Below are 18,252 nucleotides of genomic sequence, written 5' to 3'. Positions count from 1 at the left end.
CTATGCGGAGTACATCATGAGAACCATGGGCTGGAAGAAGCACATGCTAGAATCAAGATTGCCGGGAGAAATATCAATAACCTCAGATATGCAGATGACACCACCCTTATGGCAGAAAGTGAAGAGGAACTAAAAAACCTATTGATGAAAGTGAAAGAGAGAGTGAAAAATTTGGCTTAAAGCTCAACATTCAGAAAACTAAGATCATGCCATCTGGTCCCATCACTTCATGGGAAATAGATGGGAAACAGTTGAAACAGTGGCTGACTTTACTGTTCTGGGCTCCAAAATTACTGCAGATGGTGATTGCAGCCATGAAATTAAAAGACGCTTACTCCTTGGAAGGAAAGTTATGACCAACTGAGACAGCATATTCAAAAGCAGAGACGTTACTTTGCCAACAAAGATCTGTCTAGTCAAGGCTATGGTTTTCCCGTGGTCATGTATGGATGTGAATTGATGCTTTTGAACTGTGGTGTTGGAGAAGACTCTTGAGAGTGCTTTGGACTGCAAGGAGATCCAACCAGTCCATCCTAAAGGAGATCAGTCCTGGGTATTCATTGGAAGGACTGATGTTGAAGCTGAAATGCCAATACTTTGGCCACCTGATACAAAGAGCTAACTTATTTGAAAAGTTCCTGATGCTGGGAAAGATTGAGGGTAGGAGGAAAAGGGGACAACACAGGATGAGATGGCTGGATGACATAACCGACTCGATGGACATGGGTTTAGGTGAACTCTGGGAGTTGGTGATGGACAGGGAGGCCTGGCGTGCTGTGGTTCATGGGGTAACAAAGAGTCGGACACGACTGAGTGACTGAACTGAACTGAATGAAGTTATTGAGAAGGAAAGGCAATCCACTCCAGTATTCTTGTCTGGAGAATCCCATGGACAGAGAAGCCTGGCAGGCTACCGTCCATGGGGTGGCAAAGAGCTGGACACAACTGAGGGACTAAACAACAACAATGAAGTTATATATATCTGCCATATAATGAAGTCAAAACTCCTCAGTGAATCTATTATAGGTTAAATCTTTAGTGGTATAAAACTGCTAGAGATATGTCACATTATTTAAGCTAAAATATTTCTCCTCCTCAGAAAATATGCCAAAACCCTGAAACTCTAAGGTTATTTTATTTCTCCCCACCAAAGCCGTTAAGAATGCAAACACACCAATAAACAGACTCACAACCAGGTATTCAAAGGCTTTACTGTCGTCAAATTCAGTTGTAAAGACTATACTTTAGGGACTTCTATTCTTAAACTTCACAGAATTAAAAACCTAAAGCTCAAAGCACAGGATGGAAAATATAGATGAAGGATATGTACAACCAAGTCCACCTTACTATCCGCTACTTGTGAACACACCTGCAGGCAGGTGTATGCTGCACATTGCCAAGTGAGAAAGTCTAAGCACAGATGGAAATCTTGAGCTGAGACTGCACATGAAGAGTAAAGCAAAACTCATCCACAACCCACCATCTCCACTGCAAACGTGCATATATACACACGAACTGCGAAAAGATCAGTTGTATTTCATCTTTCCTCTTCTCTCCCACCCAGAGCCTGCATTTTCAGTAAATTAAGAGAATTAACAAGTAGAAAATTAACAAAGAGAAAGAGATCTTGAGCGAACTCTACACAGGCAAATCCTAAAGAAAAAATGACTTGGATTGAATATTTTAATATGTCAAAATTTTTACAATGAGAACTAAATTTTCTTCAGGGTATATATCACTTAGCTTGTGGATATATTTTTAAATTATTCATAAACCAGCAAAAGAGGTAATTTGAATATGATCTGTTTGATTCCAGAACACCCCTCCTCAATCACTATACAATAGTGATTCTTAATAATTTCATTTTCTCTCTCTTATTTTCTAGTGCATGGTGACCAAGGTTTAACCTTCAGCTAGCCCATTCCATTACAATATTACAATATCCTCATACTCTGTTATTTACCTTAGCACCATTTCTCCAGATTACTAAAGAAGGACATATTCCTTTTTAAATACTCAGGCAGTAAATTTGGTAAGATTTGGAAAGAGACCCTATGATATTCCTTGGGTGTCCAGCTTCAGTGACTGAGTAAACAATGGAAGGTTAGGTTGAGAAGTTCAGGGAGCAAACAGTGTAATCTACTTTTAAAAACTGATGTGGACAGAAATGTTCAGCAAGTATCTGACCATATCAGAGTAAGACTCAGTAGAGAGGTCTGACAAGAGTACATTATGAGAAATGCTGGGTTGGATGAAACACAAGCTGGAATCAAGATTGCCGGGAGAAACATCAATAACCTCAGATATACAGAGAGATGGCACCACCCTTATGGCAGAAAGCGAAGAACTAAAGAGCCTCCTGATGAAAGTGAAAGAGAGTGAAAAAGTTGGCTTAAAGCTCAACATTCAGAAAACGAAGATCATGGCATCTGGGCCCATCACTTCATGGCAAATAGAAGGGGAAACAGTGGAAACAGTGACAGACTTTATATTTTTGGACTACAAAATCACTGCAGATGGTGACTGCATCCATGAAATAAAAAGACACTTTCTCCTTGGAAGAAAAGTTATGACCAATCTAGATGGCATATCAAAAAGCAGAGACATTACTTTGCCAACAAAGGTCCATCTAGTCAAGGCTATGGTTTTTCCAGTAGTCATGTACGGATTTGAGAGTTGGACTGTAAAGAAAGCTGAGCACCAAAGAATTTATGCTTTTGAACTATGGTTTTGGAGAAGACTCTTAAGAGTCCCTTGGATTGCAAGGATATCCAACCAGTCTATCCTAAAGGAAATCAGTCCTGAATATTCATTGGACGGACTGATGTTGAAGCTAAAACTGCAATACTTTGGCCACCTGATTCAAAGAATTGACTCATTTCAAAAGACCCTGATGCTGGGAAAGATTAAAGGCAGGAGGCAAAGGGGACGACAGAAGATGAAATGGTTGGATGGCATCACCGACTCAATGGACATGGGTTTGAGTAAACTCCAGGATTTGGTGATGGACAGGGAGGCCTGGCGTGCTGCAGTCCATGGGTCCCAAAGAGTCGGACATGACTGAGCAACTGAACTGAACTGAAGTATAAGGGAAGTATATCCAGTGAACACGGGTAAATGGAGCACACTGAAAGATACTGACGAAGTGTACAAGAGGGCATCTAAAATACATGCAGAACTCTTTCAAAGAGTAAGAAAGAGGCAAAAATAAGTCAACAGTAAAGTAAGCAAGGAAGCCTGGCACAGGGTCCCAAAGAGATGGACACAACTTAGCGATTCAACAACAAAATAAGCATAGGATACGAATAGACAGTTTAGGAAAAAGATACCTCAAAAGGTATCCTTTTAAAGGTGTACTTAAGCACCATTTAAAATTCCTGATTTTTAGGCGTAATTCTTTTTCTTTCAAAATGATGGTTCTAGTCACTATTTTTTCTCAATGGCTTTATGTGCTAACATGAGAAAGGTTCAAATCTGTCAATGTCTAATTTGAGAGGGAAATTTCACTAGTATATGAAATTTAAAAGTCTGGGAACTACTGACATATAGAATTAAAATAATTCATCAGAATGTCATTTCACTATCTAGCCCAACAGACTCATTGAAAACATTTTACCCTTCAAAAATTTTCTTCTCTAGTCAAGATAATGTCAAGTCTCCTGACCATTTTCAAACCATCATGATTTTAATCACCCTGGATTGCTTCCTCTGAACTGATTATCTCGTCCTTCACCACTTCAAATTCTTCCCATCCGAAGACTTCCTTCTTTTAAGTATATTATGTAAAGTCCAAGAAGACTTTCCTTACCACTCCAGCCTAGGTTCACCCTTCTTTCATCTGAACATCTCTCAACCCTTAAGTAGAACTCATTCCAAACACTCTTATCCCAAGCCAACTGTGCAAAAATCACTTCAGGTTATAAAGATTAAGTTTGCTTAAAAAATAAGATAATTTCCAGAGTCTCAGTGAAGATAAGGAAAATCAGTGTCCAAGATTAGGGCACAGGAGCCAGTACTTTTTAAAAGCCCTCCCAAGTGATTCTGCTTCACAGCCTGGCTTAGGAATAATTAATCTGTACCACAGAGTCTGAAATTAGTCATACAATACTTGATTACATTTAAATAAACAGTATTTCTGTGTGGCTTCTAGAACTTTTTGCAGAAGTCTTATAAAAATAATTTTTAACCATAATAATAATAGTTGTACGTTTACCTTAAAATTATAAATTAAACATCAAATGTGCATGTTACACATTAAATTATACATATAAAAGCTTCACTTTTGACAAATTAACCAATCATTTCAAATCCAATTGCAATATTTTGACACAGACATGCAGAGGCATTTGTGAATATAGTTTAATGACATTATCATAGAAGGGCACATATTGCCCAGAAATTAATGCAATTAAGCGTATTCAAATGGGCACCAACCAGAATTCACTTTTAAAAAAAAGTTAACCTAAATACAGTCTACTAACCTGTTTGTTGTTCTCTGCCATGGAAAGCTGCAATGCCAAGAGCATGGAGTCTGCACCACACACAGTAGTTCTCTCAGAGTTACAAAGAGTGTGCCAGTTCCTTCTGAACTCTTTAATCATATCCAAGATAGACTTCTGATTAAGCCCAGCCATTCTCTTAATGTAGGGCAGAATGCAATGTTAAAAAGCCACATTTTAATTGGGAATTAATATTTAACATGTGTAAGGAAGCAGAGTAAGAGAAAAATAGTGAACAAGAGGTCATTTCATATTTACTATGATTGTTTTTAATTAAATTTAGAAAAACAGAGTAATACAGTTTCCACCCAATCATATTCCCCTCTCCGTTAGTTTTCTTGTAAATCTTATAAAATAATGAAATCCAACCATCGATCTGAAAATTAATACGAAACAGATAAAGGCAAATTCTGAAAACATGATTATAGACACAAACATAGCGAGCTGTATTTTTAAAAATATTTATTTTGAAATAGATGGTAACATCTATGGCAGAAGACAAAACAAAGAAAGTCGATTTCCTCTCATCCCTGTATTATCCCAAAAGAGGTGGTCTATTTTCCACCCCTTTGAATCTGGGTTAGCCTTGTAACTTGATTTGATCAATAGAATGTGACAAGAATGACATCACAGGAGTTCCAAGCCTAGACCTAGTTCCCAAAGGCCCATACAGAAAGAGTTAATATGGCAGACCCGACTACTATCTTTCAAAAAGCATGTTTACAGGGTTGGCCATTGGTTGGCATCTGGAAACTTCAGATTTCAGGAAGATTTTCAGTAAGAATGGTTCACTGCACTTAAACTATTTGTACAAACAATATAGCTTATGCTGCTAGGCTTTTCTTTTTAGTCTAGAATTTGGGAACATAGAAGATATCTACATGTTCAAACCCCAGTAAAAAGCCTGGGCACTGAATCTCTAAAGAGCTACCCCGACAGACAACATTTCATGTGCTGTCATAACTTGTTGCTGGGAGAAGTAACTATATCCTGTGTGACTCCCCTAAGAGAAGACTTTGGGAAGTTTGTGCTTGATTTCTCCTGGAGTTCACCCCCATGTACCTTCTCCCTTTGCTGATTTTGCTTGGCATCTTTTTGCTGTAACATATTATTGCATGAGTACAACTATATGCTGAGTCCTATGAGTCCTCTTAGCAAATTATCTAACCTGGGGTAATCTTGGGGGCCTCCTGACATAAGTCTACAGATTTAGCTCTTACTCTCTCGCTATTCTCAGGATGCCATATGAAGAACTGCAAATTAGCCTGCTGGAAAGGCTGTGTGGCGGAAAACCAGCTGATAGGCACTCCAGCTGATAACCAATACCATGAACAGACATGTGAGTGAGGCTATCACAGATTATCTAGACCCAATCAACCTGTGAGATGACATACAGCACCCTAAGTAATCCTAGACAAGACCAGCAGAACCACATAGCTGAGTACAGCCCAAATCGTTGATCCTCAGGATCATAAACATTTTAAATGGCTGTTGTTTAACGCCACTTAAAACTTCAGAGTAAAGTTTGTTACACAGCAATAGACAATCAAAACAATAATAGCTAATACTTAGAAGGTTTCTTGGTGCCAGGTACTTTTCAAAAGCTTAATATTTATTACCTCATTTAATCTTCACAAGAGTTCTGAGGAAGGTCTGTTATTATCCTCATTTCACACCTAAAGAAAGTGATACCCTATGCTGCTGAGCTAGCAAATGGCCAAACAAACCTAAATTCAAGATGCCTAACTCCAAAAGTGGTGCGCTTTTATATCACTACAACATTTTTTCCATACTTTCTTTTAAGTACCCTAGTCTCCAACATAGTCACATGCCATTATTTAATTTGGGGTATTTTACTATTCACATTCAATCAATTTACTCCTCTGTTATCTTTTTCTTCTTTTTTTATATGACATAAACAGAATCCAGGATGTTTACTAGGTATCTTGGGTTTGAATGATTTAAAAAAAAAAATGGGTATGTGCCATTTACAAAACAATAATTTGCAGACATAATCAGGGATGCAATTTAAAGATACAGGTAGAAGACTACAAAGTATCTACAAAAATACAAATCCAAGTAAACAGTAAAATTGTCTTCAAAATATCACCTTAATCTCTTATAAGAAAAAAATATAAAGTAAAGAAATAAAGTTTCAGTAACATGATCAGTTTGTCTAGAATCAATATTTAGTAGTAAATTATTTACTGGTATTATTTAAACATACTATGAATTCGGATTGCTAAGAATGAAAACTAATCTGGAATTAGACTGTTCTGAATTCTGGCTCCACCGCTTACAAACTGTGAGAATTCCAAGTTATGTCACCTCTCTCTGCCTCAGCTTCCTTGTACTGAAAACAAAAATAATAATAGTACTATCTCAGAGGGTTTTGTGAAAAGTAAATGACATAAGTACAAGATAAGTTTTTAGAATAACGCCTGGCACATATAAAAGCCCATCTCATTCAGGAGTTAGAACACTTTCGGAAAGGTTCCAACAGTAAACACTGAGGCATGCAGGACATAGGGTCTCTTACAACTATTCAAACTTCATCTTGGTGGGTGAAACTAGCCACAGACAACACATAAACAAATGAGCACAGCTCGGCTTTAGCAAAATTTTACAGAAATTTAAAGATCATAAAATTTTCACATATTATAAAATATTATTCTGCTGGACTTTTTTTTTTCAACCAACCAAACATGTAAAATCCATTCTTAGCTCACGAACTGGCTGCACAAAAACAGGCAGTACCACGAGTTCGCCAAGCCTCTAGCCTTGACTCTTTCAGTAGCTAGCTGGCTGCGAGAGCCCCAGGAATAAGCCCTGACTGCCTAGGAAGAGGCAGAATACTTTCAGAAATCAAGGAGACAATGATTATACAAGTATTCTGAAAGTCAGGCTGCAACATACAAAGAGTAGTAGAAGATAGCAGCGATATTAAACACTTGTTTTTAGCATTTGGATTCCAAGCTGCACTGCAGCAAAAATTGTAAGGCAGGAAAATGTCACTGGGGAGCCAGTATGAGATGGATAAGAGACATACTAGAGTCCTCATTTACTGGCTGTATGTCCTTCAGTATTTAAAACCTCTGATGAGCATAAATTTCTTCATCTGTAAAACGGAAATGATTACCTCCTAGTTCATAAAATTAGGACACGTTAGTGAGACAGTAAATGGAGGTGCTCAATAAAAAAAAGGCACCGTTGCTGTTCATGGTATGCAGGTCCTACCAGTCCCTTGGACGGAAGTAAAAGGGAGAGGGCGAAAGTGGAGTCTACCTAAGCCTGGTTTCCTGCCAATTAACTCATCTAAGTAGGGCTCTGTGGACCTTATTCTTCCAGTCAGCAGATGATCCCTCAGCACCTTCCAGCTCCATCAATGGAACATAAGAACTCTATTCAATATCCCCAGACCAAAACAAAAACACGCCACAAATATTACTCTAGGCAACCACATGGCGCTCTACTGTTACGGAAACACCCTCACAAGTCGCAGCTTAAAGCCTGAAGACGGGAGAGAAAAAGGTAACACTCACCTGGCTCGGGGAGAACCCAAGAGGTGCAGACTCCCCTGAAGAAAACTCCAGCCGGCTGCACAAGGATGAATGTTCGAGAGATCGCAGGTTTACATTTTAAATCTCGCGGGAGGGCCCGCCAGCCAATCGCAGCTCCCGCCCTCTGACCCGGAAGCAGAGCCGGCGCGCGCCGCAGCAGCCCAAGGTGAACAGCAGCTGGGCTCTGTCCGCTTCCAGGCGCCCTCCGGTGCGTATCGCGCGTCGGGCCAAGGGGCATGGCTCGGCTGCCGGTCGCCACGCGCCTCCAATCTATCCCTGGGAGTTCCTCCTCTCCTCGGGCCGTTCCCCACCCCTCTTCCTTTCGACCTCGGGCTCCGGGAGGTAGTGGCGGGGTATCGCGGTATTTGCGTGGCTTTGGAAGAGGTGTCAGGGCTATGCGGGGACTTTTCTTGTTCCCTCTCTCCCCTGTTTTCGCAATTTTAGAGGGGCAAGTCCAGCCCGCTTTGTACAGTGAGACCCTGAGACTGTAATTAGACTGGACACTGCTTTAATGAACAGTTAGAAACCGAGTTTCCTAATCTGGAATCCTTTGCACTTCCCTCACTGCTGCCTTACCTGTTGGTCACTTTTTACAACTGTTTAGTCCCAGATGCCCACTCTTAATGTTACTAGGTTATAGACTTCCCGAGGTGGAACTCATATGATTTCTTAGTAGATACTCACAAGATACTTGATGTGTTTGCTATCAAGCCCGGCTGTTTTTCAGGACAACTCCTACCGTCCTATTAAAAACAAAAACAAACGAAAAAGTGACCTCTTCAGAATCTGTAAGTCTCATCTGGGAATGCTACTTTCAGAATGCACACCAGGCCATGAAACGTTAGCTGAAGTTTGGCGCCTGGTTTTATGAATACTATTTTGTATCCCATTTTGGCATTCCTTCCTCCAGATTGTATATTTTGTATCTGCTTATTTTATAGTATTGTTCACACTGAATCATAAATAACCCTGGATTGTGAGCGTTTTCGAAACAGGCTTTTGTGTTTCTCTCTTGTACTGGTGTCTGACACTTAGAAAGTCTCACATTCTGGCTCCTCTTATGAGATTGGTAAGCAAGTTAACCATCTGAAGTCTCGATTTCTTCATCTGTAAAAAGGGGACCATAGTACCTCCCTCTTAGGTTTGTGCAAATATTAGGCATGGTAATGTTAGTAAAATACTTAATGGTGGCGCTTGCAGGTAGAGCTCCATAATGTTAATGATCATTAATTTTTTATGAGTATATTTCCTAGTAGTGTAATTCCATCTTTAAGTACTCCCTGTCCTTTAAATAATCTAGACAGAATTTTGTAGTGACTTTCTCTGCAAGTACCATTCACAAAGTAGTTGAATAATTTTTTTTTTGAGCTGCCTGTCATCACATCCTAACACTTTGATGGTTTCTGTTTCTGTGCTGTAATCCACAGTTCTGTGACCTTGTCCAGTAGGCTGTTTTTGCTGCTGCACAAGTTTTGCCGTACAAGATGAAGCAAGATGCCACAAGAAATGCTGCCTACACTGTGGATTGTGAAGATTATGTGCACGTGGTAGAATTCAATCCCTTTGAGAGTGGGGATTCAGGAAACCTAATTGCATATGGTGGCAATAATTTTGTGTTCATTGGCACCTGTACATTTCAGGTTAGTGTACAAAACTGCACTGAGTGACAGTGAAGATGTTTCACTGAAAAGAAAACTTACACAAACTTTGGTAATTTTCACTAAACTTTGAAAGCATGAGATGAAGAACTACTGAGAAAGACATTCCTAGTAATATATGCCTAATATTTGTGCAAACATTGAATAAGTATTGAAAAGGAAGAATACAGTTGACCCTTAAACAACACAGATTTGAACTGCATAGCTCACTTATACATGGATTTTTTTTTTTTCAGTAGTAAATACTAGGATACTGTAGAATCTACAGTTAGTTGAATCTGCAGATGCCGAGGAATTGCCCACAGGGAGAAAAATGAGAGTATTAGTCTTTTAGTGCTGTCAGACTCTTTGCAACACCATGGACTATAGCCTGCCAAGCTCTTCCTCTGTCCATGGAATTCTCCAGGCAAGGATACTGGAGTAGGTTGCCATTCCCTTCTCTAGAGGATCTTCCTGACCCAGGGATTGAACTGGATCTCTCGCATTGTCGGCAGATTTTTTACTATCTGAGCCACCAGGGAGACTTACTGCAAGTTAAACCAGGATTTTCAACTGTGTGGAGTCATTGCCCTAAACCCCATTATTCAGGGGCAAGGCTATATACATATATACATATATAAGGCCTATATATGCTTTATGATTAGAAATGGAATATTCTAGTAATTGAAGGTTATGATTAACTATACCTTGTTATGTGCAGGAAAAATACCAATTAGATCTGGTTAATTACTAAATCCAGCTTTTCTGTATTCCACTTTGACATAGGAAAAAAAAAACAAGCTAGTAGTACTGAGAGCTTAAAAATGATCTTCCAGGAGATTTTATATGATATCAGCTTTCCTAGTCGCTTTCATGCTTTTTATATATCTAGAGTATACAGAGTATGAGCTCTATGAATTGAACAGGCAATTCAGCATAGTCATTAAGACCGTGAACTCTGGAGCCAAAATGCCTGGGGTTTTGTTCCTGCCCAGCTTTGCCTCTTAATAGCTAGGTGACCTTGAGCAGGTACTTAACCTCTCTGCTATAAAAATGAGAACAATTACACACTTGACTCTTGGACATTATAGAGGTAAGGGACAATGGATGCAGTCAACATCCAGGTGTAGCTATAGTTCCCTGATTCCTCATCCATGGATTCAATCAACAGCAAATCATATAGTCCTCTAGTAGATATGTTTTGAAAAAAAATCTGTATATAAGTCAACACAGTTCAAAATCATGGTTTTCAAGAGTGAACTGTACTTAACTGTACTGAATGTCATAAGTTAGCGTGTAGAGTTCCTATATAGTGTCTGAAACATTTAATACATATGACTCATCGATTTGGTCAGGCACACTCAAGCACAGCCCCATATTTAATGGTGTGGCACACATCACATTTTCTCACAGGAAAGCTAGTTCTATGTGTCAGAATTTGAACAATAAGAGGTCAACCCTCAGGAATCTCTGGTTAATCCTTTGTTTATCAGAATGTTATCTATGTAACACTGTTTCGTAGATTAAGGTTAATCAGTGAGGTAATTTGGCAGTGACAAATTTTCAAAGATTTTAAATAACTTTATCACCAAAGTGATATTATAAACATTGTAAACATTATTTCCTCTTTTACTGAGGAGGCAGTTCAGTATCTTACAGTATTTAAACATCATAAATGCAATTTGACATTTTACAGTGGCATAAATGTATTAGGTTATACACAACTAGACTGCATGTATGTTTATCCTAAAGAGAAAGTATGAATTAAAAGCTTCCATTGGTTGGTGTCTGAGTAGAACACAGGGGTTCTTACATTATCCCACATTGCCTCTTAGGGTTGGGGTAGGAGTTTCTAGCTTTTATGCTGAATATGACCTTCAGCCTGATCTCAGCTGGACCAGGTTAAGATCTCATCAGGTTAGGATCATAAAAAGTCACACAGTTTGGAGAAATAATACAACACACTCTTGAAAAAAACCGAAGGGAAACTAGTTTCCTAAAGCACACTACTAATCTGCAAAAGAAAAAAGCAGCCCCCTACAGATGAAATTGAATTTTGTTTCAGTGCTTTTGAAATTAATAGCTAATTGTATTCAAAAGTACTGAAAAAATAAGCTTTGCTTTATGTTCACCTAAGAAATTCTGAGGGAGAAAGTCAAGAAAGAGAGGAAAAAGAAGGCAAAGAAGTGATGGGTAGCAGAGAGAAAAAGGGAGCAAAAGGTGGAAAGTGACAAAATGAGAAGGAAAAAAAAAAGAGCAAAAACATTTGTATTGCTCTGTTACTGTTTGCGGTCATAGGCATTATCCCTGTGGACCCTTAGACTGTGAGGCTGGCAATGTGGGTCTTAACCCCAAATAATCTAAGGAAAGTATTAGATTTCTATTAATTTATCAAGCAGTGAACACAAATTATCTTCTGTGCCAGGTATTGGGGATACAGTTAAACAACTGTCTCTGTCCTCATGGAGTTTCCATTCTACTTTAAAGGAATGCAAGGATTTATCTGACTAATAACTGAAAAAACAAACTCTATACCAGATTTTTAAGTCCCTGTTCTTTTCCTCCTGTGCTGCTGTTCAGAGAGGTTGAAGCCATAGTTCAAACAGTTCTAGAGAATGAGTTCCAGTAATTTGCCAGCAGAGATTCAGATTGCTGCTTCTGAAATTATTTTCTTATTGAATTAAGCACTGTTGAACATTGTTCCTACTCTCTCATGTTAGAACTTTCAAGTTCTGTAGCACTCAGTTTCTTATCTTGAGGAAAAAACTAGGAAAAACTGAATTGAAAGAGTTCACATTTCTGTCAGAAAGGCAATCCTCACTCTAAGACTATTAGGAAAACACTGCTGATACAGTAAATTTGAATTTCAACAAAGCATTTTTCAGAATTTCATGATATTGTTTTGACTATGTTGGAAATTTGAGCCAAGTGACAGTACTATTGGTTGGTGTCATATCTTTGTCAAATACTCATTAATTGCAGATCAGGTGCTGGGAACTAACAATACATATTTTAAAAAAGCAAGGACCCTGCCCTCAAGGAGATGTTTAAATGTAATGCAATGCAATAAGATAACACTAAAAAAGTAAAGAGAGGGAGCATGAAGGTTTCTAATTCTGTTTAAAGGGTGGTCAATAATAAATTGCATACACCTGAAACTAATACAACATTGTAAATCTGTTGTAAATCAACTATACTCTAATAAAAATTTTTTTTTAAATAAATTGCAACCTCTGCTGGGACTTGGATGAGAAGACTAGGACAATAGGACAAGCACATTGAATTTATATAGAACATGAAGTTGAAAAGGCTACCTAATGCTTTGGGTGACAGACTTAATTTAGCAAATTTTTATTGAGCACCTGTTATGTGCCAGAAACTCTGCTCAGAATCCGAATATTGTTTTAATAGATCCAATCCAAAATTGGATTAAGCTGCCAAAGGAACTTAATTCAGTGCTGTCCAATAGAAATAGAATGTAAGCCACAAATATAAATTTCAATGTCGTAGTAACCACATTATGAAAAGTAAAAAGCAGGTGAAATGAATTTTAATAATGTATTTTTACCCAGCATATCCAATATATTTTATGTGTGTAACGAACATAAAAATTATTAATGAGATCCTTGCATATTCCTTTTATACTAAGTCTGTGAAATCTGGTGTGGATTTTGCACTTTATAAAGTGTGCATCTTGGACCAGCCATGTTTTTCCAGTGCTAAATAGCCCCATGGGGCTAATGGCCACCAGATTTGGCACCACAGCTCTATATCCTGTGCTGTAAATTGACAGTAATATCTAGTGTTTACTTCAGTTCTTAGCAGTGTATTATGATTCAAAGGAGATAATGTATTTGAAGACAGATTTCAAAGTGGCATTAAAAAGTTTAAAACCGTCATGTGAAAGAGGGATTAGACTCAGAATGGTAACTTTATGTCATCAATTCTGTTTGAGTGGAGTTGTTACTTACGGTGCTTTAGGACTAAGGCTGAAACTGCCTCTTTGAGTGTGTTCACCTAGTGGAGATCAGTTAATGACCAGACATGTGTTGTCACTGAGTTAAACTACCTCAGTGATGGTTCCAGAGAGCAGAATTTGGAGCAATGAATAGAATTTACATGGAAACAGATTTTGGTTTAATGTTAAAGAGAACTGTTGTAATAGTTAGAACTACCCCCAAACTGAATAAATTTGCCACCAAAGTAGCTAGTTCTCTCTCACTTGGAAATGTTCAGAGAAGGGTTATGTAAACTTTTTTTCAAATGTTCTAATAGAGATTTAAGATTTAAGCATTAGATGAAAGAAGTAGACTAGGTAAACTTTACAGTCTCATCCAACTAAAATTCTGTATTTGGCCTTAAATGGGTGTGGTGGGAAGAACAGCCAATTTCAAACCCTTAGAATAGCCCTTTCATCAACCTGGCTTTGCCCCAACCTCAAATGATGTGCGTTATAGCAAGTTTTCCAAAGTATCTTAATTTCCTGCCCATACAATACTGCCTACACCTCAAGCTAAACCCAAAATAGCATTCATCTCTGCCTATACCACACTCACACACCCTGGCCTTTTAGTTGGCTCAGTGGTAGACATTGCTGCCAGGAAAAAAGGTTTCACTGGTGATACATAAAATGCAGACTATATAGTCACTGGGATGTCTTTATCCCCATGACCACCCAATAACTCCGTATGTACTTTAATAACAAACTATAGGACCTAATTGTCAATACTGTTGTTACATTAGCAAAAATAGTGTGTTTTGATGGTAAAAAGTTCATTTTTAAAGATTAGTTTGTCAATGTGGAAAAATAGTTATCATCCAGTCTATAAAGTCAGTTGTGATTAGGCTCCTAACCTTATTTTTAAGTTCCTTAGTGATTGCTGCCTCGGCATATCTAACTGTTCATTATACAGTTATTATACAGACAAATTATGAAGTAATAAAATTTGACTGGTTTTTTTTCCTTGATAAATACATTTGTTTCCCTTTTTATGTTTTTTCTGTTAAGTTCACCTGAAATGTAAAGTTATTTTCAAGGGGTATCTGAATTATGTAGAGAAAGGTATGTGTAATGTTTGTGAAATGATTGTGCTAGGATTCCAAAGGCTATCCTGGAAAAATCAACACATCCACTAGGATTCAATTAAAGTACACATTGTAAATCTTTGGATTTAGATTCAGGATGAATGGAATTCTTAGAACAATCCTTCACATAACTTCTATCCATGTAGACATATATATTCAATTAAATATCAAGTTTCACCTGAATTTTCCTCCAGATCCTATTTTATAATCTAAAAAACTTTTATAAAGGATAACTGTAGTCACTTAACACAGAAGATCCCTTGGGCAACTTTGTCATGAAAATTTTTGCCTTAGTCTCTAGATCCATGTAGGGTTTTGATTTAAATAACAAGAAGATTATTTATTTTTTAAATGACAATATTTTAAGCTTATACAGTGCGTTTTAAAATATATATTACTGATAAAAAGTATAAAGAATAATAATAGTAGATCCCTGTATACTTACTACCTAGCTTCAGAAAGGGAACAGCAACTCTTTTGAAGCCCCCTGGGTTTTCTTTCCTTACCCCCTTTTCTTCTCAGCCCCAGGACGTAACCATGTGTGAAATTTCATTTTTCTTCAGTTTCCATGTCTTGGTGTTGCAAATCAATATATTGTTTTTCATGTTTTAAACTTTGTATCAGTGAAATCATTCTGTATTTTTCTCTTTGTTATTAAAGGGCTTCCCAAGTGTCCCAGTGGTAAAGAATCCACTTGCCAGTGCAGGAGACACAAGAGACATGGGCTCGATCCTTGGGACGGGAAGATCCCGCGGAGTAGGAAATGGCAACCCACTTATATTCTTGCCTGAAAAATTCCATGGACAGAGGATCCTGGTGGGCTACAGTCCATAGGGTTCTGAAGAGTCAGACACAACTGAGCACCACCACCACCAAATTAACTATTAGATTCTCCCTTGTCAAAGTTCATATATCTTCATTGTAGTATGATATTTTATAATATGAAAATACCACAATTAATCTATTCCTCATTAGGAAGTATTTTGCTATTGAAAGTGTAGTATGCATATTCCATGTATTTTGTTACCTTCTCCTTTCATCTTTTTCCTCCTTGATAGTTTGGAAGTTTACATGTTATTTCTCTTTTAATGGTTACCAAAGGTATTTAATATGTATTCTTAATTAGACAAAGCTAAAATTCATATCTTTACTTCATGAATAGAGCAAGAACCTTTGACACTTGAACTGTTATCACCCACTGCAGACTTATATTATTATTATATTTTAGTTCTCTATCGTTTTTCTTTTCATTGCAACCCACAAATTCAGCATTGTTTTATGTGTCTAGTATTTGTTTAATCCACATGTTTGCCTTTGATTTTTCATTCACTGTTCCTTACATCTCAGGTCTGCTTTCTGGGGTCATTTTTTTCCCTGAAAGATATTCTTTATTATAAGAAAAAGCTTAAACTTCTTCTGTGGAATAGTAAATATTTTAAGCTTTACCAGCCATTTAAGGTGTCTGTTGCAAGTTATTATTTGTTTTTTAACAACTCCTTAAAAATATAAAAATGATTCTCAGCTTGTGAGCCATACCAAAGCAGACCATAGGCCAGATCTGGCTCCTTGGTCATAGTTTGCCAGCCCCTGCTTTATTGATGCCAATCGTTGGTTTTGGTTTTTATGAAAATACCTTTAAAACAGCTTCATTCTTGACACACTAGTTTGTTGTGGCTATAGTTCAACAGTTTTTCGTATCATTTTGAAGATATTTCACTGACTTCCTGCATGTGTTTCTGCTATGAAGCTGATGGTTGTTCTAATTATTACTCTTTTATAGGATACCTATCTTTTCTTTCTGATTTCTATTGCTAAGACTCTTATCTCACTCTTGCTCCTTCTCCCTCATTCCCCTCTTCTCACATATATGCACACACATATGTGAGAGTTTGTGTTTTCTGGAGTTTTACTGTATGGTGTCTAGCTGCAGATTTCTTTTTAAGCTGCCTGAGATTTATTGTTCTTTCAGAATATACAGATTGGTGCTTGTGATCAAGTATGAAGAATCCTTTGCTGTTATCTCTTCAAATCTTGCCTCTTCCCCCATTCTCTTGACTGCTTTCTCCTACAACCCAAATTAGCTATATGGTGGAACTGCTCACTGAATCCCTCTTAACATCTCTTTTTGTCTTCAGTTCAGTTCAGTTCATTTACTCACTCATGTCCTACTCTTTGCGACCCCATGAATTGCAGCACGCCAGGCCTCCCTGTCCATCACCAACTCCCGGAGTTCACTCAGACTCACGTCCATCGAGTCAGTGATGCCATCCAGCCATCTCATCCTCTGTCGTCCCCTTCTCCTGTCCTCAATCTTTCCCAGCATCAGGATCTTTTCAAATGAGTCGGCTCTTTGCATCAGGTGGCCAAAGTATTGGAGTTTCAGCTTCAACATCAGTCCTTCCAAAGAACACCCAGGGCTGGTGTCCTTTAGGATGGATTGATGGGATCTCCTTGCAGTCCAAGGGACTCTCAAGAGTCTTCTCCAACACCACAGTTCAAAAGCATCAATTCTTCGGCGCTCAGCTTTCTTCACAGTCCAACTCTCACATCCATACATGACCACTGGAAAAACCACAGACTTGACTAGACGGAACTTTGTTGGCAAAGTAATGTCTCTGCTTTTGAATATGCTATCTAGGTTGGTCATAACTTTCCTTCCAAGGAGTAAACGTCTTTTAATTTCATGGCTACAGTCACCATCTGCAGTGATTTTGGAGCCCAAAAAATAAAGTCTGACACTGTTTCAACTGTTTCCCCATCTATTTGCCATGAAGTGATGGGACCAGATGCCATGATCTTCGTTTTCTGAATGTTGAGCTTTAAGCCAACTTTTTCACTCTATTTCACTGTCATCAAGAGGCTTTTTAGTTCCTCTTCACTTTCTGCCATAAGGGTGGTGTCATCTGCATATCTGAGGCTATTGATATTTCTCCTGGCAATCTTGATTCCAGCTTGTGCTTCTTCCAGCCCAGCATTTCTCATGATGTACTCTGCATAGAAGTTAAATAAGCAGGGTGACAATATACAGCCTTGACGTACTCCTTTTCCTATTTGAAACCAGTCTGTTGTTCCATGTCCAGTTCTGTTGCTTCCTGACCTGCATATAGGTTTCTCAAGAGGCAGGTCAGGTGGTCTGGTATTCCCATCTCTCAGAATTTTCCACAGTTTATTGTGATCCACACAGTCAAAGGCTTTGGCATAGTCAATAAAGCAGAAGTAGATGTTTTTCTGGAACTCTCTTGCTTTTTCCATGATCCAGCAGATGTTGGCAATTTGATCTCTGGTTCCTCTGCCTTTTCTAAAACCAAGTCAAGTGGGCCTTAGAAAGCATCACTACAATCAAAGCTAGTGAAGGTAATGGAATTCCAGTGGAGCTATTTCATTTCTGAAAGATGATGCTGTGAAAGTGCTGCACTCAATATGCCAGCAAATTTGGAAAACTCAGCAATGGCCACAGGACTAGAAAAGGTC

At 38.2% G+C, this 18,252-nt stretch overlaps 2 protein-coding genes across 4 annotated transcripts in view; one reads left to right on the top strand and one right to left on the bottom strand.

Moving 5' to 3' along the window:
- The window catches only part of PARPBP (PARP1 binding protein), a 70,499-nt gene extending 62,360 nt beyond the window's left edge, over window positions 1–8,139 (bottom strand). Inside the window, exons 1-2 of one of the 3 annotated variants that reach the window (XM_005680530.3) lie at window positions 8,042–8,139; window positions 4,482–4,637 (exon numbers count right to left, since the gene is read on the bottom strand). In XM_005680530.3, the coding sequence (XP_005680587.1) occupies window positions 4,482–4,634 (153 nt within the window). In that variant the 5' untranslated portion in view covers window positions 4,635–4,637; window positions 8,042–8,139. The remainder of the gene's footprint in view (window positions 1–4,481; window positions 4,638–8,041) is intronic. The other 2 variants (XM_018048179.1, XM_018048178.1) reach the window with 2 other exon arrangements.
- The window catches only part of NUP37 (nucleoporin 37), a 52,143-nt gene continuing 42,066 nt past the window's right edge, over window positions 8,176–18,252 (top strand). The window contains exons 1-2 of the mRNA XM_018048180.1: window positions 8,176–8,267; window positions 9,487–9,699. Of these exons, the coding sequence (XP_017903669.1) occupies window positions 9,544–9,699 (156 nt within the window). The 5' untranslated portion in view covers window positions 8,176–8,267; window positions 9,487–9,543. The remainder of the gene's footprint in view (window positions 8,268–9,486; window positions 9,700–18,252) is intronic.

Source organism: Capra hircus, chromosome 5, assembly GCF_001704415.2.
Source record: "Capra hircus breed San Clemente chromosome 5, ASM170441v1, whole genome shotgun sequence".
Classification (NCBI taxonomy): Eukaryota; Metazoa; Chordata; class Mammalia; order Artiodactyla; family Bovidae; genus Capra; species Capra hircus.
The sequence above is the reverse complement of the archived record's forward strand: the minus strand, read 5'-3'. Positions and strand labels throughout refer to the sequence as shown.